Genomic DNA, 25850 nt, shown 5'->3' on the forward strand with positions numbered 1-25850 from the left:
TAGCATTCTATATTCCTAACTTCAACTATTTAGGGATGGAAAATTCCATACAAGGCAATGATTTTCTTCTAGTTTACAGAGTTATAAACAATAGCTTTATTGTAGACCATACTTTTTATCATGGTATCATCATTGTTGATTTTTGCCCTATTATGTAAAACAAGTGTTGAGCTTGCTAACCATTTCCTTATTCATTATAAATTCATTTCCCAAGCCATTTGTTCTCACTCCTTTAATATTTTTGGCATCAATTGAATTTTTTTCTAGATATGTTGTCCCTTTTTTTTTCAAAGTTGGGCAGTTCACAGCCTTTTCTTTGAAACATCAAATTTTAGGGAGCAAGGACCCATTTGCAATTTCTTGGGGTATATGGAAAGAGAGTGGCTCTCAATAAAATGAAACAACCGGACCACATCATCATAATTAGTATTCTTATTTTCATTTCTTTTGGAGTAAACTTTGTGGAGATTCAAGGGTGTATTTTCGAGGGCTTCATGTTCAAGGGGGTGTTGGTCTATAAGGACAAAATGTAATCAATTGATTAATTGATAATCCTTTTGTTCTCTCTTTGTTGTTTTCTTTAGCCAATTTTATTTTGTTCGCTTGGAATTCTTACTTGGGCTCCTTTGTGTTTTTTCCACTTGCCCCGATGACATTTTCACTTATCCAAATAAATAAAATTAACAGTGCACAGAAACTTTTGAAATGAGGGGGGAAAATTAATAGTCTCAACTATCTCATGTCCCCTGATGGAAAATTGTATGGTCTTGGTTGTGATGGTGATTAGAGTTCCATCACCTACTTTGTCACGAGGTTTAAAATCTCGTTTCAATTATATGTTTTGATCAAAAAAACACTTGATACTCTCTCAACCAAAACATTTTGAAACGTTCAATGTCATTTCAAGGTCAATGTTTAGTATCAATCTCGATCGATACCGATATGTATCAATTATACGTTATGATACATTCTGATATTTTGAGCTATGCTTTGTGTAATTCTTCTAAATTCATAAAAGATGGAGAATCTTATTGGGATTGGTGATATAAAATCACCAGCATCTTTTATTTCTTTAGGTTGATGGATTTTTTCAAAGGGTATGTTGGGAATGTCATTTTATTAGCTTATGGGAAACAAAAGGGAGTTCCTAAATAGTTGTTTATTGTCAATAAAAAGGGATTTTTCTCTTTTGTAGAGAGTATGAGAAAGCATTGAGTCTCTATGCGTATTCTTCTTCTCTTGTAAAACCAAGAAGGTCAAGGTTGTTGAGTGTGATCACTAGATTGTTATTACGGCTTTGTGATAACAAGCGTAGGATCGGGATTGTTTGTGTGGGTTCTTACTAGAGTTAGGTGTAGAGAACTTGGTAGGTTTCAACGGAGTATTGGAGGTAAATATAAAACACCATTCTTGTCATTTTATTCTTGATTAGTGGATTTTTTACTTGTCGACTTGTCTATGGATGTAACACCATTGTGGGTAAACCACTTATATCTTGTGTTATGTGTTCTTTAGATGCTTTTTTTATTTCCTTCTTGCATTTGCTTTGCAACACATTCTTGGGGTTTGGTTGTCGGAATTGATTGATTTGTTGTTGAAAGGGATTAATTTCACGAAGCAAAGAGGTGTGCAGAAGGGGGGAAAAACTGCAAACTACTTGACAGAAAGAGCAATCCATACTAGCAATACCGTTTGTCAAATTGAAGAAACCCTTCTTTATAACAACCAAAAAAAGCGGAAATCAAATACAACCAGATCAAAATTTGACTAAAATCACAACAGAACTGAAAAACAGAGTAAAACAAGTTTATCTCCACAAGTAGAACTAACAGAAACTGAATCAAAGAATCGAACCTTATCACGAACAGGGACATTAAAGATCCGTTCATGGAGAAGAACTCCACTCTTGGTTGATCGACGAATGGTACTAAATCTTTTTTTACACATAGGACACAGAGATTCTACTTTGGACCACTCCATTATACAGACGAAGCAGAAGTAGTGATCACAGCAATCGATCAATCCACGAATCGCCTTTCCACTTTCGGATAAGCAAATACCGCAGATATTCGAATTACAATCCATGGATTCGTCTCCTTCATTATCTTCGATTCTCCTCTTCTTCCCTCTCGAGTTTGAGCTTGAAGATTCAATTAGGGTTTTAGGGCATCTGTTAGGGTTAGAAGAGACCTTGGAGTCCAAGCTCCTCGAGGATGACGAATCGTTCGCCATGACAATTGAAATCTGAATCAGTTAGTGAGAACTGGTTCGACAGTGATAGTGGCAAGGAGGTATGTTTGGACTTTGGAGGGAGGAATATTTTACTCACCACCACTTCAAACGTAGGAAAAAAATTTCAAAATTTTGATGAAACCCTTTTCTTTGGATTACACGTGGAACATCATATAGAGGTGTTTCAAATATTGACTCGTCAGGTGGCATACTCTTATGACTTCATGACGTGGACAAGTTTGGGAAGATGCATCAGGTATGCCTCGAGATACACAATCTCTTTATGATATAATTTTTATAAAGAAGTGCAATTGTGTATCCCGATGCATACAGATTTATGGTACCCGAACTTGTCACATCATAGAGTCATTTGAATATGGCACGATGAGTCATATGAAAACGACTCTTCAAATATTGATAAAGTATGATTAAAATAAGAGTCGCAATAATACGACACCTCTCTCTAACACACACCCCATCACAGAATTGTGGATCATTTGCCTCGGGATGCATAAGAAAAAATTTATGATTATGTGCATCTTGAGACAATTATCTACAGTTTTGTGATGGGGGAATGTGTCGGAAGAGAGCATTAGAAAATCATTACACTTAAAATTAATACGAAATGGCACATGTCATAGTGTGATGAGGATTATATCAAAAATTTGAAGCGGGGTGACTACTTCAAAGTCGAGCTCTCAAATGTAAAATGAAGAGCCGTGAAGAAGAAAAAGTTCGACTTACCAATCACCACCCCTTCAAATGTAAACGAATCCGACTTGCCTTACTAAGTATCCTTGTGCTCACATTTTGGAATAAGAAACACATGATCCGATGCTTTTAGCGTTGTAAAGGTCAAAATTCTATGAACTTTAATCAAACAAATTCAAAAAAAATATATCTTTTAGCGTTGAATTTTAATTTTAAGTCTGGGAGTTAGATGAATGTCGTTAGCTGCCGATTTTTTTAGATTTAAGTTTTTCAACGAAACTTAGAGGTATGGTGTTGGATTGTTTATGTGGTAATCCATTTGAGCAAAACGACTCTAGTAAGGTTTAAAATCTTACTAAGTTAATAAGTAAAGAGTTTCACTATGTAAAATGAAGAGTCGTGATAAACTTGACTAAAAGACTCAAAATTCACTCAAGTGACGTGACTTGTGCACAAAATCATAGATTTGTGTTTCCTCAAGGGTTGTGTGTAGTTGAATGAATTTGAGTGTCATTTTCTCTAGTCAGTTTCCCACTATTCTAAAATGAAACATCATTTTTTTTACCCTGTATTTATAGGATGCCTAAAAGATAGAAGGAAAATGTGATTCTTAAGCATTTGAGGAGCTCAGAGTAGTTTGGAAAAATTACTTAAAGGACCCTACGAAGGGGTTTTCTTCTAAATAGTTCCTAAGTTTTGAGAGATATCTTAATGGTTTATTTGGTAAACTTAATACTCCCTCGAGCTCATCTCTAGTTTTGAAATACCTAAATTATGTTTTTAACCATTCGCTCTATGTCATTCACTGTAAAAAATCGTCTGAGATGATCACAATTACCATTGAAAAATCAAACTATATGAAGAAGTAGTTTGAGTATTTTAAAAACATTACAATGAGAGATGAGGTTTAAGAACTATTAAGAAAATAAAAGTTTACTAAATGTATTATTAAGATACCACTCAAAACTTAAGGACAATTTAGGGGGGAAAATCCTCCTAAAATGTCCTTCAAGTAATTTTCCCAAGTCTTTTTCCACATAGGGAATGGAGGATTGGTTTGCTCTATTTACAACTACAATGCATCACTTTGATCTCGAAAAATAAAATACTAAATGTGTCCCCCCACGGCCCTACCAATCAAATTTAAAAGAGAATTCATAATTTTCTCATTCGTACCTTGCATGTAAAATACAAAGTGAGCATTTGATTCCTCCTCTCTAAAACTTTCAAATTTCGGGGAGGGGGTGGGGTGGTAATCCTCCTACCCAAGTATTTTTCCAAGCAAGGAATGGAGGACAGGTTCACTCTATTTGCAACTACAATGCATCACCTTGATCAAAAAAGTAAATATTAAACATGTCTCCTCATGGCCCTACCAACCAAATTTAAAAGAGAAATAATCCTCTCATTTGCGCCTCACATGAAAAATTGAAGTCAGCATTTTGATTCCTCCTCTCTAAAACTTTCAAGATTAAGATTTTTGAAAAGTTACATCAATGGAGGTACGGTTTTTATTGTTCAATTGATTTTTATGTTTGGTTATATAAATAAAGATTCGTGATCCAAAACAATGACCCATTTTTATAGAAAAAGTAGATTTTATATGGCACATGTTTATTGAAAAACAAATACATTGAGTTACGTGCCATATAGGAAAATGGCTTGGTTAGGAGCCCAATGTATCTTAAAATCCTACCAAAATATGCCTTATAGACATCGCTCCTATACCAAAATATGACATGTTAGCAAGTGCTTGCTGACATATACAAAAAAAAAAAAAAAAATCTCAGTTTTTATCTATGTCAATAGGTCATAGTGACATAGTTAGAGCCATGTCGATATTTCAATGTCGATATGGCTAAAGCCACAGCAACATTGGACTATCAACATGTACAAAAGTCAAGGAAAAAATGCTCGCACATTTAACCATACTTAAAATTGATTGTGTTGTTCATATTCTAAGGCTATTGCTCTTATATTGTAAATTCTCGTTGATACCTTCATAGATGTGAAGAAGATGAAGAAGAATTAGAGAAATGAAAAAAAAATTATGTTATTTTGGTAGGTAGGTGCGCTTAATGAGGAGGAGTATTTATCAAAAGTTTATAATTTATTAAGGTTCACTGATAATAAAGGTGTAATTATACCAAATGGTAGGTAGAACAAGAAGTACCCAAAGGATTTCCATTCCACCCCTAGCAAAATGATATACACACCCCCTAAAAGTTATTCTCTTGCGAGAAATCTAAAAACCATAGTTCTAAATCTCGACTAGACTCAACTAGGATGTCCATCAAGTCAACAACTCATGTGTTGAGTTGAATGAGTCAGATAAAAATATATAAAAACTATAGATATTTAGAAAATAGTTTCAACTATTTACTAACTAAGAATTTAATTTATGTTTTCAATAAAATATTAAATAGATGACTCAGTTAAGTTGACTAGCTACATTTTTCAGTTGACTCGACCAAGTTGCCTTAATGATTTGCAAGTTCACTCAAAAAGTTGGTTCCATTGAATTTTGGGCTCAAGTCACCTCCAATCAAGTTGAGACAACTTGGTCGAGTTTGAAGTGGACTCAATGAATTCTAAAGTTATGCCAATAATCAACTATTTTTAAATTATGCCAAAAACCAACTATTTTTTGGTACACTTTCCAAGGTTTAATCAAATGGTGGAATTCAACTCCAAAGGTTAGTGAGATGTCAAGAATCACGCCTCGAGAAGTGGAGGTCTTCCCCTCTCCCCCTTTAGGGGCCATCCTCAGGGATTTATCCAAAAAATTGCATGGTGCATCTAGTGGATGAGACTATACGTGCCTCATTAGTCGGATGCCTTAAGAGGCCCGGATACTTTGGTTCCAAAAAACAAAGAAAAAAAAGGTGGAAATCATTTTTTCATGGTCATTTTCCCTTTGAATTCAAATTCCCTTAAATTCGAACAAATCCTTGTTTGATTTACCTTTTTTTTTTTGTTGGAGGGGGGGCATGATAGTGAAGCTTGAAGATCTTTGCCAGGTCATCAAAATGAAAGTTATCAAATAAATAAATATATATATATCATTTCAATTGTGAACCATCAACGATGAAACTGCTGCTTTATTTTTTTCGAAACGATAAAGTCACTTTTTATTTTGTTCAAGTGGTGAATTTATTACTTTTTAGAAGCAATAGATTGTCCATTGTTTGATAGATTTTATATCAAGAATAATATCCTTTTTGAAACTCCATGCACATCCATATATTCAAGAGTAATCTCGTATATTGTGAAATGACCTCAATAATAACTCTACAAAGAAAATAAAAAACTAGAAGAAGCTTAGGAACACAATTTAAACCACGAAAAGAAAAAACCAAGGTCCTCAAAGATTTTATATTTAAACAAGGCTGGCAACAAATAATGTTAGAAGCATCAACCGATAGTAGTATAGCACCACTAACGCATAGAAGGATCAATTTTTTTAAACAAATTGAACCAAGGCTTCAAGAATTGATTAAACCACATTGTATGAAAATAAAAGACCCACCTTGAATCAAGTCTTGGGATCGGGTTGTGCGATCATAGGAACTAGTCCTTCCCAAGGATGTGGGGACACCCTGCATATTAATTATTCCTCATTTTCAAAAGAAAATAAAAAAGACTTAGATATAATGTAATGTTTATTCCCAAATTCGTATGCTTGGTTGGTAAGTATCATACTCCTTTGAAGTCAACCAAAATTGTTGAATGTTGAGAGTATATGTTTAGAAGCCAATAACATCACGAGATCGGCTGCAAGGATGAAATATATACATCCCCAGTGTACAAACTTACAAGATTTATTGTTTTATTTATAGATCTTGTTTGAAGTATGTTGGGACTTCAGTTTCTAAACATACTGAAATTGTAATATTAATGGCAAATTTAGCATTTATTTGTGAACTTTTTTCCATTTGATTTTGTTTTTCAGTGTAACAAAAACACCCATTGTCATTCCCAACATCTCAAGGGAAGTTTTATAGCGATGCTTTTCGTTACTATAAAATCAAACATAAAGAAACGTGTAAAGATTCGAGAAGAAACTTTAAAAAGTTGTAGTCATATGCACTTTCGAATTACTCAAATGCATCAAAGAATGAATGAGACTTGGAAATTACGAATAGAGAGTCTTGAAAACATGTTGACCACATATGCAAAAAGTCAAGTATTGATTTGCTAGATAATATTTTGTATGATGCTTATATTTGTAGAAAACTCATGTGGTATCTCAAATATTAGTTAAAATATAGGGGTTGTTATCAAATTTAAAAATTCGAGGGGGGGGGGGGGGTTCCCTTGGATAGGGAAGAAATAAATTTATGTTTATAGATTTTAAACGACCGTGAGGCAATTTGTATGGTTCAAGACAACTTTCTTTGAAGTTGACTTGGGAATCAATTCAAACAACTACGCATTGCATTGTGCATTGGCACTACTAGGGATAGCAACAGGGTAGGTTTGGGATGGGATTAGCTTGATTAGATTTGTTTGCATCAAACCCATCTTGACCCAAGTCTAGTTTTTATGACCCATTCCCGTCCCTAATACTTTTTCTAAGCCCCGCACCTGCCCTGCCCATTTTTAATGTTAATAAGTAAAGGAACTATGGATGAAGATTTGAACCTAAGACGTGGGAATACTTTTCTACACATCTTATTACTTTGCTAGGTGGCACTTATTGATAGTAGTTTTAATATATATAATCAAGGCGGGGGCAGGGTATATCAAAATCGTCTTTGTCCCAAAATTAAATTGGTTTCAATACCTAAATCGTTTTGTAGCTATGCGATTTTGGAGTCACCATCATTCCTTTTTTAAAAGGATGTGGATAACCACCTAGATGATAATTTTGAAATTTTGATTTTGAGCCTCGTAATGACTCTTGAAATTGGATAAGCAATCGATTTACCTAGAATCTAAGTAAGGGGTTCAATAGAGATTGAAGAAGTGTTAAAATAAATCGTGTGGCCCATTGACCTCACGTTTGGTATTTTAACTGCGCAAGGATTTTATAAAGATAATATATATCAATATTGAAAGAATCCCAATATCGTTGGAATTAGATAGTATTTTTTAAGGTTATTAGGAAACCTTAATGAATAAGAATTTTACTAAAAGAACTTTAAGCCCTCAACCTCTATCTATAAAAGAGGATCGACAACCCCATATTAGTATAAGTGTGAAAAACGTATATAAGGTAGAGAGTTATAAAACAATGATATCCATCAATCACAAAAACCATACCCATTCCATATAAAGAAGAGGGAGAAGGTGAGTGCAGAATTAAATAATTAATATGATTGGGGCTTGAACGCTTCGACAAACATGTGGATTGCAAAGGCACATCGCCAACAGTAAGTACCCTAACTCAATTTATAATTTACATGAATAGTATTCTTGAAATATGTGATAAATTTTGATCTTATTGGGAATCATAGTTTATTAAAGTTATATTAAAGATTTGAATGCGTAAAATCTAACATGTGGTATCAGAGCCTTATATTTCTTGAATCTCCATATTTGATTATAGACTATTTATGCATGAAGGTTGTCATGACTAAACATTTTAATTTTAATTTTTTTTTTTATCATGTTAGAGATTATAGATATAACCATGATTGTTTTTAATTGAATTTCGATTTCAATATTGATTAAAGTATTTCTGTTTTGGGTTTCAATAATTGATTTTAGATTTCGATATATAATTGATTTCAGAGTTTTGTTTATTGAAATTTCAGATTTCATTCAATTAATTGATTTCAGATTTTGATTTATTGAAATTTCAGATTTCGTTCTATAATTCATTTCAAGATTTTGGTTTATGAAATTCAAGTTTCGGTCTATAATTGAATTTAGATTTCGGTTTACTAAATTTAAATTTCGGTCTATAATTGATTTCAGATTTCGATCTACAATTGATTATAGATTTCGGTTTATGGATCTCTCTCTCTCTCCCTCCCTTTATGTGTATATATATATTTCAATGGTGTAAAATGTTGAGAGGGAGGAAGTTACAATTTAAAAGATTACTTTACAATGATTTATTAAAGAAATTATAGGTGAGGATATTTATGTCCAAGAATTTTACTAAAGTGGCCATTTTTTCGCCTTTGCCAAAAACCTATAGAATTTTTATGCTAGATGTCCTAGTTTCAACAAAATACATAATTGTTTTAGTTAATCTTTCTATTTAGAAAATGCATCTGGATTTGATAATTGGTGGGATGTTGGATTCAGTTGATTCAGATAAATTCAAGAAAATTTCGTAAAAAAATCAACAAAAATTTGGAGATTATACAAAATATTTTTATTAAGCTTCTAGCTAGAAAATATCATCTTTAACCTCTCCTTGAATCTTATCTTCTTCATGATGTTTGAATGTTGAGGGGAAAAAAAAAAAAAAATCAAATTTTGGAGTTGAAGAGTAAAAATGTTTACATATTCCACGATGAATTGAGGGATTATCAATTCGATGAATTAATGGACTACCTTAATTTAGAGAATTTTATGATTTTTTTAAAAAATTCAAAGAATTTGTGGCTATGAATGTATCTAAGTTAATAATTTCAAAGTCATCTGGTGCCCGTTTTCATAAATTCCTTTTCATCTTGCTCTTAATGGGATCTAAATCTGATGCCACACCCAAACCGTTGGATTGGAAGCGTTTTAACTTCCCTGCGAAAGCTAGAATTGGAATTTGGTATACAAGAGAACTACCAACCGACAACCGTCACACGACTTAAATGCGATTGGGTAGTTAGGTAAACGTAAATTTGACACTGGTCAATGAGGCTGACTTAGACAACGGTCAAAGTCTTAGAGATGCAAAACTCGGGGGGTAGAAAATAAATATTTTTCAGGAGTATCTTTTTAAAGCATCAATAATAAGATACCGGTTCAAAAAGTGGTCCGCCCATGGTCAACGAATTAGACAAATTACTGGTTCAGAGATCAACCCGGTTTTTAAAACGCTGGTGTGATGGCTGTGATCTGCTCTCTTTCTCTCTCTTTCATTCAAATTTGGAGAGAAAAAAAATGAAAGTTTCAATGGGACCTCCACCACCTCCCATAAACCCTAATCCCGCCAATTCCGATACAAATCCTTCTGTAGAAACCCAAATCAATCCCCAAAACGAGACCTCCAATCCTGTAACAATGAAGGTTCCCATGGGTCCTCCACCTCCCAAAAACCCTAATCCTCCAAAAACTGAAACCAATCTTCATGAAGAAATCCAGAACAGTACTCCCCACGAACCTCAACCAGATCAGATCAACACCCATGTCGAAGTTTCGGAAGAAAAGGCCACTGAAAACCTAAAACCAACTGATATTACTTCAAGTGAATCTGCAAGCTTTACAGTTCCGTACGATATTCCTCCATGGAGTGAAGCCCCTTGTCATCCTTTCTTCCTTGAAGTTCTCAAGGATGGCTTGATTATCGACCAATTCAATGTGTAATCTCTCTCTCTCTCTCTCAATGCATATATCTAGGATGTTTTCTCTTTGATTGAACTTGAATTCTCTAAAAATAGGAACTTTTGAAGAGATATTTGGCAGATTTTGAACGAGTTTGTGTCAATTTTAGATGATATTTGGAGTTATGTCTTTTTTTTTTTTTTTTTGGATAATAAAAAAGACGGGAGCGACGCCAAGGAGGCCCCTAAACAAGAAACAGAAAAACAACGATACAAGAGAAGAGGAAAGAAAAAAAAAACAAGAAAAACCAAGGAACAGGCCAATTCCCAACGACACTACTCAAGATAAAGCTCCTCCCACTTAAATACAAAATCTTCAAAGAAGGCCTCTTCAAAGTCTTTGATCAGTCTGCTTCACTAATATAACTAGCACAAAATCTCCAAGATGACCTCATGAAGAGTTTTTTCCGCTCCCTGGAATACCTTTCTATTCCTCTCTTTCCAAATCCCCAAACACTCCGCAAAAGGGAGGACAGCAGACGTGAATCTTTTCCTTTTGGAGAACACGTTACAGGTTTAAGCAAGGAAAAGAGAGAACATGGTATTAGGGAATACCTGGTCCACATGAAAGAGAGGAAGAAAATTGAATGTGATTTGTAGGTTTGTGTTAAGAACCTAAACCAATACTTCAAAAGCCCTAGACCTGTTGAAACACATCAAACTTAAGCCCATGACCACTTAGGCATGTAACAAACCACCACGCTCCGTAGTCAACATCCACGTTAGCTTTCACTTTGCGCGGGGCACTTCTCGGGACTTTTCTCAGGGTTTTCTTCTTGTATCCCGTACCCCATAATCCTCGGGCCATTTTCGGGTGTTTTTTCCCATTGCCCGTAGCCCTCTAGCACTTCTCAACATAGTCACCAAGTTGGGGTCCGGGAAAAAGTTGGCAAGGGAAAAAAATGAAAAAATTGAAATAGTGTTAGGATAATGTATTTTTTTCTTCTAAGTGGTGTTGTCATTTATATCATTAAATCCTACTTTAAACTATAAGAATAAATGGTCTACGAAAAAACCTTTTACAAAATGACTATGAAATCACATTACTTTTTCAAAAAGTCGTAATTTAATCACCAGTCTTTAAAATCAGGTTTTAATCATGACTTTTTGAAAAGGTCGGCGACTTTGGTGACTATGCGTCCCAGGGCTTTTCATAGGGTTTTTACCATAGTTCATAGCCTTTTTGGTGACACAAACTTGAGATGTGGAGTTGGCTCTGATACCAAATGTTAAGAAACTAAACCAATACTCCAAAAGGCCTAGACCTGTTAGAAAACATCAAATTTAAGCCCTTAACCACTTAGGCTCGTGATAGATAGTACACTTGAAAGTCTAGCACTCTACCTTATATTTGATTATTTGGTTCGTGATCAATTTTGGCTTCCTAATCAACATCTGAATGACTGGAAATATTTTGGGAAGTTTAGATTTAAATTCTTAGTTTATGAATGCTTGTTTGGTTGACTGTTAATACCACATGTTGACTGTGTTTAATATGTAATGAGGATACAGATCCGAAAAGGGGGCTTATATGTTTGGTCGCGTGGATCTATGCGACTTTGTTCTTGACCACCCGACCATTTCTCGCTTTCATGCTGGTATATTTTCTATTCCAGTTCTATCGTGCTTTATAGGAGGTTATTGAGATGCGCCGTAGGATGTGGGATACATGAACAATTTTAGTGAGATGTGTGTTGTTATCAGCTTTTGTATGTTGTGTTTAGATTCCAATTATTCGTCTGGGATACGACTAAATACCCATCAACTCACAGTTGTTGTTGATGCAATTTGAATTTTTAGAACCATTAATTTCACTTAATGAATTCTCATGTGCTATTAACTTAGTTTCAGAACCAATGTTCCATTTTTTATTTTTCATGAGGAGTGGTCATGCAAAACTGAAAAAGGTTAAAAAAGCAGAAGATGAGGGTGTAATGGATCGCTTAGGACATTAAAAGTTAGGGATTTCATTAGATCAAGTTTTATTTGAATATTTTTATGATTTATATGTTGTAACCCCCTAGTCGGGCATGTTTTGAGCTCATAATGCATGCGTGTTAGACATGTTGGAGTAGTAGTTTTCTATCAAAGAATTTGTAAATATAAGTGGATTAATTAGAGGGAAAACTATCAAATAAATGTAGTCTCATACGCACATTTGACCACTTAATAAAACATTGTTTAGAGGATGGAATACCACTAGCCATTTATTATTATTATTTTTTAAATTGTTACAATAAAGGGTGAGACCGCCACACATGCCAAGATTTGTGTTGGGACATAAAGCATAAAAGTGCTGTATTGTTGTTATATAATATTACATAGAATGGTACCGATCAAAGAATAATGAACATGACATAGTCTGGTGTAATATGAGGCTTCACAGTTCTCTCAAATTCCAACTCTCATCTGGTAGAGATGGGGTTTAACTGTTATCAAATATGTAGGCAACTGATTTCCCTAACTATATTGATAACTTCTCTTTCCCATGACCATAGCGTGTGTATATTATGGAAAAGATCTTATTGAATAGTCTCTTCCCATGGCAGATAAACCAAAATAAACACGAGAACGAAAGGATGATTAGATCCTAACCTTCTTGGGTAAGAAACCCATCTTCACACGCATGCATTCACCGAAAATTTACCTGTTTGAGCTAGTGATACGGATACCCAGTAATACAGTAACATTAAAGGAAGTAAAATAATAGATACGCTGAATCCATAGGTTAAAGTCTGGTTTTCTTGAGTGTGTTTCCCCTTTTACTTTCAATACAAATTGCTCACTCTTGCAATTTTTATTTGCTGATTTTCTTCTATCTTCATAATAAATCAATGTTTACCAATAAAGAAAAGAAATCCATGAAACACACCTTCTTATGGAGTCTCTACTTTCCCCATTGTTTCACTGTTACTAGCAAACCTAATTCATAGGTTAAATTGGCTTGGCAAATAAATCATCCTGGTTGATGCTTGATAGTAGATAGAATATGCTGTAGGATGCATAATTGAATGAGAGAACTAGCTGAAATTAAGGAATAAATTACTAGCATAGAATCCTCATCTAAAATTGGAATGAGAGAACAAGGATGATCTGTGGGTTAGAGTAGAAAGTTCCTCTCATCAGTTCAAAAGGGACATAAAATATCCAAGGCTAGCCCCTCTTCATACATTGTAGATCTCACTAGAGTTATTAATTCTAGAGCTACTACGTTCCCATGAGGGTTAGCTATGTTTTCATGACTAAAACAAGAAAATAGAACCACTATGATCTAAAGATACAACCATATCCAAATTGGTGTCTCAATCATGGTTTCCTATCTTGGTCTAAACAGTTAAGTTGTCCCATGTGAATCACAATCTGCAGTTGATCTCTCTTGCATCTCTCTTGTTTCCCACGAGTTGACTCGTTTGTATTACACTAAACAGAGTTGTGTTGCATTTACGGGGATAAATCAGCTATTTCTCTTTTTGGTTTTAAATAAACCCCCCCCCCCCCCCCCCCCCCCCCCCCCCCCCCCAAAACAAAAAAGAGAAAAGAAAAAAAGAAAGAAAGAAAAAAACTCAATGCAGCAGAAGGAAAAAAAACCATTTGTCTGGATTTCTTGGATCATCTGAGTGAATTGGTCCGAGTTCCAAATGATTTGGATTGAGACCAAGACTTTGTAAATGTCTATGAGCCATCAAAAGTTTGGAGCCATGTGAATTTGATTGGGGAATCCAAAATCACCAAATTTGTCTAATAATAATATAGTTAGCCGTTCTCATGAAAAAAGAAGGAAAGTTAGCCCATGGTCTCCATACTTGGTAAATTTGTTTTACAAGCTATGACTTATGCAAAGGTGTGTTATTACCAAATGTGTGGTGATTTTAGTTATCTTGCATAAAATCCCTTTGGAGGAATATGTATTCTGATTTTGGAGTTATGTTTTTTGGGTTTAAAATTTGGTTTAATTGTATTTAATTTTGGATATTGCAAACAGTTACATGATTTAGTAAGGAGGTATTTTTTAATATTATATTACTTGACTTATTTGAACTGAATTCATGGGAACCTCTGTTAAATTTTAAAGCATGGTACCTATGTGAAATGAGGTAGATTTTGTGTGGTTATGTTTTTTTCCCCTCTTTGGCAGTCCTCCAGTTCAAACAGAGTGGAGATGCATACCTTTATGATCTTGGCAGTACACATGGCACCTTTGTCAACAAGAGTCAGGTATTAGCTTGCAGATTTTTTCCCTCTGTGCTATGCAATTTGTTCGCAAAAGCTTAACTGCACCACTAGTTAGTATGTCCTTAGAATAATTTTCTAAAATTAAGATTGGCTATAAGTTGATTTCTTGAAGATGTTCATTTTTAATTGAAATTTGAAAATTGAAATCAAGAACCCAGTGAAGGATTAAAGATCATGTTTTTGGAAAATGCCTACGACAATTGAGCAACCATACCTTAGGAATAGAATACTTAAGCTAAGAGGTTAGTGTCATTTCTATCTATATTGGATAGTTAGAGTAAATTTTCTTTTCTTGTCTTACATTTTGAAGTTTTTGAATTATTTAACTTAAAATCTTATTTGAAACATATATGGGAGGGAGCGGGGGGGCAGGGGATGGGGGGCTGGGGAGGTGGTTAAAAATCTCTGTACTTTGGAAGCTTTTTTTCCCCCAATGAAAGTTACGTAATTTAAACTAATAACTTAATATTAGTATATTTTAAAACCGACCATCTTTATTTTTCTGGTAGGTAAAGTTGGTTCAGGAGGACCAAAACCTGTTAAAGATGGTTCAATCTTGATACAATCTCCGACTAAGGTTCACGAAAGGTGCTAAATTTTTCACAAAATTTAGAACATCAATTTCAGGAACTAGAATACTTGTTTAGAATTACAAATATTAGAATAACTATTTTTTTAAAGACAGAAAATTGCCTAGAAGTTTCCCTTTATGGGTATAAGTGGCAGAAAATTGATTGAGATGGATGTAGTCTAGCAGAATCATGACAGTGGCAGTTGGTGATATGCTTTATAACAAGGACACTCCATTTTCTAAGTATTTGCCATTTTGGATACTATTGTTCTCACGTGGAAAACATATGCCTTATATACTTCTGTGAACTAATCCTAATTTTATTTAAATTTTTTCAGGTAGTATTTTTATGTTCTTTGTCTGCTTTTAATGCATACCAGCTTATCTAAATCCCTTTTTCTAAATTGTTAACATGAACTAAAGTATTTAAAAGACATATCTCTTAACATATGGAGTAGACTTCATTGGCACGTCTGTTTATTGGGTTTATGGGATCGATGTGTTTAACAATCCACATATGAGTTGGACATCAGAACTTATCTGTTTTGTTGGTTAGTGATTGTTGTGTATATTAATGAAGGATGGATTGAGAACTTTTGTAACAAGTGAGAGCTGATACGTGCAGTGGCCAAAGCATGTTGGTTCTCATTTGAAAAGTTTGGCTTGAACCTTATCGACATTTCACACCTTAATTCGTCACTTATAGGATTTCAATCATCTCATTTAACGTCATATCAAACAATAGATTGTTTTTATTTTGTTGTGCTACCAATGTGTTTGCAAAATCATTTTCTGTTTGTTTGTCTGTGCTACGAGATATCACCTTTCCTCATGGTTCTTTCTTTCCCATTTAATTAGGTAAAGAAAAAGGTGTACACAGATTTGCATGTTGGTGATGTGATACGATTTGGCCAGTAAGTAAACACTTCTAGTGCTTGTTTGCTTCAAAATGCTATACTTTTAAAGTTTTTTTTCTTTCAACTATGATATTTTGTGGTAAAGCCATATTTCAAATAACCTAGTCTCAAATTTTTTTTTTCTTCAGTTACTTAGGTGGAAAATCAATTTCCATTGAAAATGACATTTTTCACGTGTTTGATTGCATTTTTCCATGGAAAGTCATTTTCCACCCCAATCAAAAAGTCCACCAAAAGCTGGATTTCACCTTCCCACCCATATGGGTGGGAAAATGAAATCAGTCTCTATTTTCCATCTCTAAAGTAAACTCTAATTATCTCTTCTTCATCCCCACCACCACCACCATAGCCATCATCACACTCAACCTCACCATCGCTGGCCACCTCTCTCCCTCTCTCCTCTTCTTCTTCTTCCCCCACCTCTGCCGCCGCTGCCACCATGAACTCCCCTCTTCTTCCTCTGCCAACGCTGCCACGCCCCCTCCCCCCTCCTCCCTCTTCCTCCTCCTCCTCTTCTTCTTCTTCTTCTTCTTTTTTTCAAAGTAGCATCAAATAATGGATTTAGGTTTTCCATCGTAGTCATTTTTCCACCACCATTTTTTCATGGATTTTGATTTTCCATGCAATCAAACACATCCTTAACTTATTCTTATGTCGTGAACATGTAATTCAACTTTTCAAATAAAAGTAATCAGGATCTTTTTTTGATACCCTAGGTCACTTAACATAAGTGTTCTACTCATCATATTTCCTTCTAATTACTAATTTTATTTGATTCTTAACAGTTCGTCACGATTATATATATTTCAAGGACCATCTGAATTGATGCCACCGGTAAGACTGCGTGATTACTACTATTTGCGAGTTTAAAGAAAAATTTCATTTTGTATTCATGGGTTTAATTCATTTGGTATTCATGAGATTAACTAATCAAATATTTTTCTTGTGGAACACACACACACACACACACACACACACACACACACACACATATATATATATACAGGACCCTGGCGTAGGAATTCATTTCTAAATAGTCCCTGAGTTTTGCACGGTAGCTTGATAGGATATTTAGTAAACTTTTTATTTCTTAATGGTCCCTCATTATTGGTGAACTCACCGCTTTTTTATCTATTGTCGAGTCACCCCTTTTTATTTATTGTCGAGCTCGACTCTTTTTATTTACTGTCGAGTTCAACACTTTTTAATTAAAAAGAGGTGAACTGAACATTGGTAAAACCTGCCCAATTTCAATTTTCGAGTTTTTTCGACTGAAATACATGTAAAGATCGACTAAAAACTTGAGATACTGACTTGTTTAGATGATTTCAACCCAAAAGAACCATTCTTGATCGATTTTCATCCAAAAACTAAGAAAAAAAGTGAAAAAATCCTAGTTTTTTACATACATCTTCAAAATGTTTTAAAAAATCCTTGAAAATGGCTTCTTCTTTCTTAAATCCTTTATGACAGAATGGAGTCTCCGAAACTCGATTGGGATGCCAAAAATCTAATTTTTTTTATATGAAAACGATGAGTTCGAACGGTTAGGGCTTTCAATCATGAGAAATGTGGGAGATGAGGTTTAGGGACTGCTAAGAAAATAAAAGTTACCTAAATGGACCATTAAGAGACCGCTCAAAACTTAGGGACTATTTAGAAAAAAGTCCCTCCGCCATGGTCCTTTAAGTAATTTTCCTATATATGTATAATAAGTGGCATCCTTACATCATGACACATATTATATATATTTTTTCCTCGACCACGTTTTGGCATATGCTAATATTATGTTTAATCCTCTGCTCGAGGGCCTGCAATATGCTGCTTCATTCTGTATCTTTTCAATGATCCTACACCATCACATACACACACACACACACACACGGAAAAGCATAAAGTACTCTAGTTTGAAGGGAAAGAGGAGTACCAAGTTCCTGTGTGTGTATTTCCAAATTCTCTCATTTCAATTTGTGTGGTGTACCACTTGAAGCAAGATGTTAATTTTTGCTGTTTGTCAACTTGTGAGAGTTGTTATCACACTGATAAATTATCTGATAAGGTCACTGATCAAACTTATTGCTATGGACTTCCTTTTATATATTGTATTGGAAAGAATTAACAGATTTATACTTAATTAGAAGAAAAAAAATGTGATTTTTTTTTTTTGATTGATAAATGTAGATTATTTTGTTTGGTAATTGCAGATCATGGTGATTTCTGTTGCAATTTACTGTTCTCCACTGATACTGTATTTTTTCTTGATTTTCTGTTTGTTTGCCTGAACCTATTTTTGCTTATAACAGTTGATCTATGTTGTAGGAAAATGACTTGAGGAAAATTAGAAGTACTAAGATTTTGGAGGAGATGCAAGATCGCGAGGCTTCACTTTTAAGAGCAAAACGGGAAGCATCTCTAGCTGATGGTATCTCTTGGGGCATGGAAGAGGATGCAGTTGAAGAAGCTGAGGTTTGTAGGACCTTGTTATCAGTTACATTGTAGGGGCCAATCTTTTTTCGACAATATGTTAAAATACATCATTTTCAATTATGTTTTTTTTCTAACAATTTTTTTTTAAACATTTAATACATTATAGAGTTGGTGAGTTAGATCATCATTTTTCTCTCATTCTATGGAGTGTGAATGATATGGCAGACTGCCTAGTCTGTGTATATAGAGAATCTTAGTACACTAGTAATGTTCTTCTCTAACTTTTTTAACTTTTACATATAATACAAGTTTCTGTTTAATGATAAAAAAATTTAATTTGACAGTTGCATAGTCTTTTCTGTTTGTGTTTGAAGATTCCCCTGTACTGTTTTTAAAGTTAAATCAGTTGATTGAATACTTGCAGGATGCATGTTCATTAAATTTTTTGATTTTTAGCATATTTTTTTCTTAGTTCTTTCCTTTAATATATTTTATTTTCTTCACCTCTGATGTTCAATTTTTTTGGCAGATTAATTTGAGGTAGATCATTTTTTTTTCTCTCAACTAACTGAACTGAGTTTCAACTTCTAGGAGGATACAAATGAAGTAACTTGGCAAACCTTCAAAGGACAGCTTACAGAGAGGCAAGAAAAGACCCGTGACAAAATCATTAAACGATATGAGAAGGCAAGGGGCTGTTTATTTCTATGAATCTTTTATTATGTAATTTAATAAAGATATAGTGTCTCATTGTTGGTTAGTCTTTTTATTGACATTTGTTTGATCAAGTCAAGTCACTTTGAACACAGATTGTGTTTTCAAAATCGGATTATAGTGTATCTTCGCGTCGTATGGATATTTAAGTTTTTCCGTAGAAGCTAAATTATGCCAATCTCAATATGATCATTTCATAGCGACATGTTTTGCATTATTGTTTGGCCTTTGGCTTTAAGAAAGACTACTATCGGTTCTTTTGTGGCATGAACTTACTGACTGGTCTTTAACTTTATTTTTATGAATGTTGTATGTTATATTTTTAACACAATAAAAACACTGCACTAATTCTATAACACACTGGCAATGGATTAAAGCATGCCTCTCACATGCATCCTTCTCAATCCCCATAAACGGTTCGCCTGCTGGTTTCTTCAAAAGCTTGAGGGTCTTGCATCGGGTAATATTTTATTTTCTGACCTTTTCATCATGTTGATGGAAACTATGAGTAGGCTTATCTTAAAAGTAGAAGATGGAGGTGCTTTGGTGGGATTCAGAGCAAGTGGGGGCTAGTTTCTCCAATCTCACATCTACAATTTTCTGCTATACCCTTATTCCCGTTGATGCCTCTATTAGGTTAGTCTTGATGATCAATTTGTGCAAAAAGGCTCTTTGTTTTTGTTTATATTGGTGAGATGGAAAACTTGGAAGAATTAGTGGGCTGTTAAGATTGCCAGGTTGGTAAATTTCCATCATCCTACCTCAGATTTCTATTAGGGTCCTCCTATCGATCAAAAGGAAATGGGAAGCGTTAGTTGAAAGAGTGGAGGAAATACTTGCTGCATGGGAAAAATAAATGTTCTCCATAGGAGGTTAACAGATATTAATCAAAAGCACTCTCTGAAGTTTACCAATTTATTTCCTGTCCCTCTTTTTGTTTAATTCAGTTGCCAAGATGTTGGAAAAGGGAATGAGGGTGTTTTTGTGAAAAGATAATGAAAATAACTGAAATTTACATTTGTTGCATTCAATCAGGTGTACAGACCTGGAAGGAAACCCCAACTCTGGTGACCACCTTATTCTCTCCCAAGTGAGAGTGGTGTTTAAATAGATTGCTGTCCTAAATGCAGAATTCTCTCGAGGAGCATAAGTTCCATCAGGAGTAGATATTTTAGATTAACTTGTTCGCCTTTCAAGAGCTATAATATACAACCAAATATGTTTATTTTTTTTATTTTTATTTTTTATTTTTTATTTTATAGTCATAATGTTGCTTGGTGCAAGAGGTCCTCCTTTAATACAAGTAGTGGATTCGATTATTGTCAAGATCATTTTGCATAGCAAATATATATATATTTCTCATAACATTGCTTGTGACAACATCTCCTAGGATTATAATTTCTTGCCAGTGGTCATGTATGATTGTTTCATTAATTCAACCACTTTGTTGTCCTAAAGATTGCAAATATGAAGAAAGAGATTGATGCTATTCGATCGAAGGACATAGCTCAAGGTGGCTTAACGCAAGGCCAACAAACTCAAATTGCTCGGAATGAACAACGAATGTCTCAGGTCAACTCTATGCAAACAACTACTTTTTTTTTTTCTTTTGGTTAAACCGTCTTTTTGAAATGGTTAATTACATTTTGATATGACGATCAGATCATGGAAGAACTCGAGAGCTTGGAAGAGACCCTGAATGAAAGTATCCAAGAAAGTATAGGTGCTCGTGCTGGAAATAAACGAGGTAAGAAGAAAGGAGCTATGGAGGATGAAGATGAAGCCTCAAGGTAATTGATGTTACTTGCTAAACTTGCTCCTCAATGATCATGTTCTGTTGGAATTTCCAAGTGAGCAATCTGGAGATATCAATATGACGATTGTTTAATTTATTACTGGATGAACAAAATATGAAATCTATGTGAACTTCCACATTATATAGGATTTCATGTTGCTGACCCAGGTGATTGGGATAAGGTGTAGATGTTGATGATGATGTGTCCTTGAAAGGGAACTATATTTTATATAATATGGTTTAGCCAACTCCATATATTTGGGGCCAGGCTTTGTTTTATTGTTGTTGTATTGGTCATTACTTGAATGATTTCTATTATTATTATTATTAGATGAATTTTCAGGTTATGATTAGTAATCTAGGAACATAAACCAATGATGATTTCATGGTTTACTTAAATACACATATTTACATACTAATGCTGCACATTGTCCAGTGACGAGGACGAGTTCTATGACCGAACAAAGAAGCCTGCCACTCAAAAAGTAGGTGAACAGCAGTCAATTGAAACAGCTGATACTCTTCTTGATAAGAAAGAGGTCATCATCAAAGAAATGGAAGACAAGAAGAGTTTACTTTTGAATGAGAAGGCTAGAATGGTACCAGAGACAGCGAACGAGAATGAAGGGGGAGATGCCCTTGATGCTTACATGACTGGGCTTTCATCCCAGCTAGGTGAGTAACTCTCTGCGCATGCGAATTCAGTGAACATTTTGGTCATTTAGTATCTGTATGTCATTCCAAAAGGGGAAATCACACTAATCAATAAACCCTAATAATCAATTTATCATTATTTTTATCCAATACTGTGTACACATTCAATAGAGCTCGGCTTAAAATGGGCTGGGTTCGGTCTGGATCTGATTATATCCAAATCCAGACCCAAATTTTTTATTCGGATCCAGATCCGATTCTGACTCCAACTTGAATCCTAGTAGCTAATACCATATCCAAACTATTTTTTTTTGCTTTCATTGAATCTGGATCCGACCCGAGTAAACCAAATTACTTGATTCAGGTCAGATAATTTGGACTTTTCAACATTTTTTTGTAGCTATATTTCTTTTCTAATTGCTATACTTATCTATTTTACTATTATAATTCTTTTATTTTATAAGAATTTATGTTATATAAAAGTAGTAGAAAAAAGATATTTTGAAAAATATAATTTTCGAAGCAATATATCATTCAGATTTAGGCGGATATAGAGATGGATCCCTATCCGACCCAGATCTGACTCTGATCAAGGGACATCAACCCTTATCCGACCCATTTTTTATTCGGATCTACTCCAAGGGTCCAAACCCACTAAATTCGGATCACTCAGATTTCGGATAAGATCCAACCCATTTTATGCTCTAATTCTCTTCATGACCCTTGATCCGTCTTGAAATTTGATGATTAAACTTTATTTCACTGACGATCAATATAGGGGAGCTCCATTATTTTTTCTTTGTTTTGCCCTTTACGCTATTTGGTGATTAGTAAAATACTAGATTAATTCATTAAACATTTTTTTTTTCTGACGCTGATTCCTCTCATCTCTCAGTGCTTGATACTACTATGCAACTTCAGAATGACCTGTCTACTCTCCAGTCTGAGTTGGACAGGATCCTCTACTTGCTAAAAATTGCTGACCCAACTGGAGAAGCTGCTAAGAAAAGGGATTCAAAAATGCAAGAATCAAAATCTAATCAACCAAACATCTCTACTTCTGGCATCACAAAGCGACTTCCCACGGAAAAAAAGAAAAGCTCTAAGTCAGAAAAGCCCAAAGATGGTTCCATCCGTAAAGAGGGAACTCCAGATGCTACTACTAAAGAAACTAAGCCACCCGAAGCTGATAAAAATATCACTGAAGCAATAGAAAGCAAAACTCCTGTATATTCTGTCACAAAGCCTCGGTGGCTTGGAGCTACTGAGGATATCGAAATACAAGAGACCCAACAAAAAGCAGTTCCATTGGACACAGAAGACTCTGATCAGTTTGTTGATTACAAAGATAGGAAGGAGGCTCTTGGTTCTGTAGACAGTGGAATTGTGAAAGTGGAATCTGGGATTGAAGATGCAGCGCCTGGTCTAATAATAAGGAAGCGGAAGCAAGTTGAGAATCCTGGAGAACATGATGATAAAACTCCGGAATTGTCAACATCTTCGTCGGCTGAAGCCGAAACCACTGCTGCTGATGCTGTGGCCTTGTTGTTGAAGCACAAAAGAGGGTACTTTTCATCAGATGACAATGGGCAAAATGAAACCCTTGAAGGTGTGGTTCAGTCGAAAAAGGAGAATACAAAGTCCAGAAGAGTGCTTGGTCCTGAGAGACCTGCCTTTCTTGAGAAGAGTCCAGATTATGATACATGGGTGCCTCCTGAAGGTAAACCAACCTGCTCATACATAATTTACTGAATTAAGATGCATTGGTAGCATTTGGGGGGCCTGTTAGATTTTTGGCTCCCAAAAGTGCATTAGGGTTAGCAATTTGATTTCTCGATTCCAGCAAAATGCAGAAGGTGAAAATGGGCCAGACATGGAAACTGTCCTGACCAGCTTTTGTAGGAATTGGTCTGAATTTCAAGTGATGTTTTTTGGTGTCTCTACTGAAATAATCCTTTAGTGTTTCTTGTTTATTTGGTTAGTGCCCAAAATTTTTGAAACTTTTTTTATTTTTTTTATAAACATGATCACCAAACTGTCCAAAAAGCTGTTTGTTAACAAGTGCTCAAAAATTTCTCTAGATTGCCAAAAGGACTTTCTAAACAGTGTCCCCAAAACAACCATCTTTACAATCATGATTCTCATATAAGTGATTCAAAGAGAGAAGTACTTCTAAAGAAACACAATTTTATCCCAAAGAAGGCCATTGTGTTTGACTTCTTAAGAATGTTCATTTTCAATTTGATACCAATGCCGTTGAATTCATGCAGGACAATCAGGTGATGGGCGGACCTCTTTGAATGAGCGTTATGGTTACTGATGCACAATTCTTCATGGCCAGGGTTTCTCATTTTGTGTACTCTAGAAGGTTTCAGTATATAACACTGAGCCACAGATACACATTTCGTGTACATCAGCACAAGTGATACATGCCATCATGGAGTACAGTGCTGCTATTTTCATGTTACTTGAAAGAGTGAGATGGCAGGCTATATGTGCCATGCATGAAAGGTGCAATTTTAGAGAAACAGTTGGGTAAAATGTGAACTTGTACTTGTCAAAACATGCGGGGTGCTTAAATGAACCTTCTTTTGGATGGTTTACCTTCAGAAGATATTGAGAGAAAAGAATAGAATGATGCTCAAGTGACCGCAAGATTGTACCTCATATCTCACTTTCCTGTGTGTAGGAATCATATATGCTTTTCATCGAGATACGAGTGAAAAAAATCTATGCTTCCTACCCACTTTCACGTCAGGACAGTGAGATATGAGGTACAATCTTGAGGTCACTCCAGTACTAACTCTATTTAAAATAAATGGAAAGTGGAAACCTACTTCAGAAGCTTCCATCAATGCCTCGTTTATCTGTGATCAATAGAAATTATTAGTCTGGTAATCCTTAATTAAGGATTTGATCCTTACGAAGGGTCCTTGGGCAGACCCTGTGGCATCCAAAAACATGATCCGATGCTTCAGGGTTGTCGAGGAAAAATTTTCTGAGCTTTTGAAAAAAAATATTCTTCTAGAAAAATGTTTTTTTTTTAATTGTTGAATTTCAATGTTAAGTTTGGTAGTAATGTGAAAGGTAGGTAGCCCTTCATTTTCAAAACTTTGAATCAAACTCAAAGGCAATTGTTTTTTGAATATGTATATATCTTTTTTGGATCTGAGTTTGTCAAAGAAACCTATGAGGGTTGTGGTGCTTGCTGATGTGATAATCCATTTGAGCAAGATGACCTTAGTAAGGCTTAAAATCTTACCATGTTTGTAAGGAAACGATTCCCCGAAAAAATACGGTTATTAAACAAATGATTTATTTGCATTTGAATGCTACTCGTCTGACACCCAGTGATGAAATGCTCTAGATTTTTTCTTTTTTTTCAAACTGGCCATGCAGTGAATGGAGCCTCTGACCTCACCACAAACAACGATAGGTGTCTATGTGATAGTTTTATTGCAGTTCAAATACATTGGACTGCGTGAATGACTTGATTAGGAGTCCAAGGTATTTTAACACCAATTAATGCGTGCCATGTACACACCTAACCTATCTTATAGATCCCGAGTCAAGTAAAATCCCATTCCCTTTATCTCCACGTAAAAACATGAAGAGAGGGGTTGGGATTTAATATTGTTACAAGTCTCTTAGATAACTTTTAATTTTATTGTTGTCTTCTTTCTTTTTTAAAAATGTATTTGGAACTTTGTTAGAATATCCTTTCAACTTTATTATTTTTCCTCTATTATTATTATTATTATTATTATTATTATTATTATTATTTTTTATAATAATAACCCTCCAACTTCATTGCTTTTCTTCAAACCCCTAGATCCCAAAGAATGTATTGGGCACGGGCAAACTCTAATATTTTTATACATTAGGAATCTTCTCCAAATATACTTAGTGAGTTGGTTAAAGTTGGAACGTGCATTTATTATTATTATTAATTTTGTTATTTATATGATTATTATAGATGATTAATTTAATAAAGTATTTGGACCCTACACGTGTCCATATATTAGACTAGTGGGAGGCCATAACTAATTAATTTCCTCCTAAGTGGTACCTGGGGCCCCCAACTGGTCTAAAGGGTAGAT

General features: G+C 34.7%; 2 protein-coding genes across 2 annotated transcripts in view; one reads left to right on the forward strand and one right to left on the reverse strand.

Moving 5' to 3' along the window:
• Nucleotides 1–2319, reverse strand: part of LOC147401413 (uncharacterized) — a 28715-nt gene extending 26396 nt beyond the window's left edge. The window contains exon 1 of the mRNA XM_086442720.1: nucleotides 1855–2319. Within this exon, the coding sequence (XP_086298846.1) occupies nucleotides 1855–2232 (378 nt within the window). The 5' untranslated portion in view covers nucleotides 2233–2319. The remainder of the gene's footprint in view (nucleotides 1–1854) is intronic.
• A 7629-nt stretch (nucleotides 2320–9948) lies between these two features.
• LOC147401414 (SMAD/FHA domain-containing protein) lies at nucleotides 9949–24362 on the forward strand. Its single transcript, XM_086442721.1, has 12 exons — nucleotides 9949–10418; nucleotides 11952–12037; nucleotides 14575–14654; nucleotides 16102–16157; nucleotides 16946–16994; nucleotides 18480–18626; nucleotides 19179–19274; nucleotides 20760–20873; nucleotides 20964–21091; nucleotides 21533–21771; nucleotides 22646–23470; nucleotides 24021–24362. Exons 1-12 carry the CDS (start codon nucleotides 10000–10002, stop codon nucleotides 24068–24070), a joined length of 2289 nt encoding a protein of 762 aa, XP_086298847.1. The 5' UTR covers nucleotides 9949–9999; the 3' UTR covers nucleotides 24071–24362.
• The last annotated feature ends 1488 nt before the right edge of the window (nucleotides 24363–25850 follow it).

Source organism: Akebia trifoliata, chromosome 5 (genome assembly GCF_017979445.1).
Source record: "Akebia trifoliata isolate Shusen 1 chromosome 5, ASM1797944v1, whole genome shotgun sequence".
Taxonomy (NCBI): Eukaryota; Viridiplantae; Streptophyta; class Magnoliopsida; order Ranunculales; family Lardizabalaceae; genus Akebia; species Akebia trifoliata.

Excerpts from the sequence above, each read along its gene's own strand:
- LOC147401414 (XM_086442721.1), top strand. The coding sequence starts at position 10,000 with ATGAAAGTTTCAATGGGACCTCCACCACCTCCCATAAACCCTAATCCC. Across the intron at positions 14,655-16,101 it reads CCTTTGTCAACAAGAGTCAG|GTAAAGAAAAAGGTGTACAC; the intron begins GTATTAGCTTGC and ends CCATTTAATTAG. Across the intron at positions 21,092-21,532 it reads GATGAAGATGAAGCCTCAAG|TGACGAGGACGAGTTCTATG; the intron begins GTAATTGATGTT and ends CACATTGTCCAG.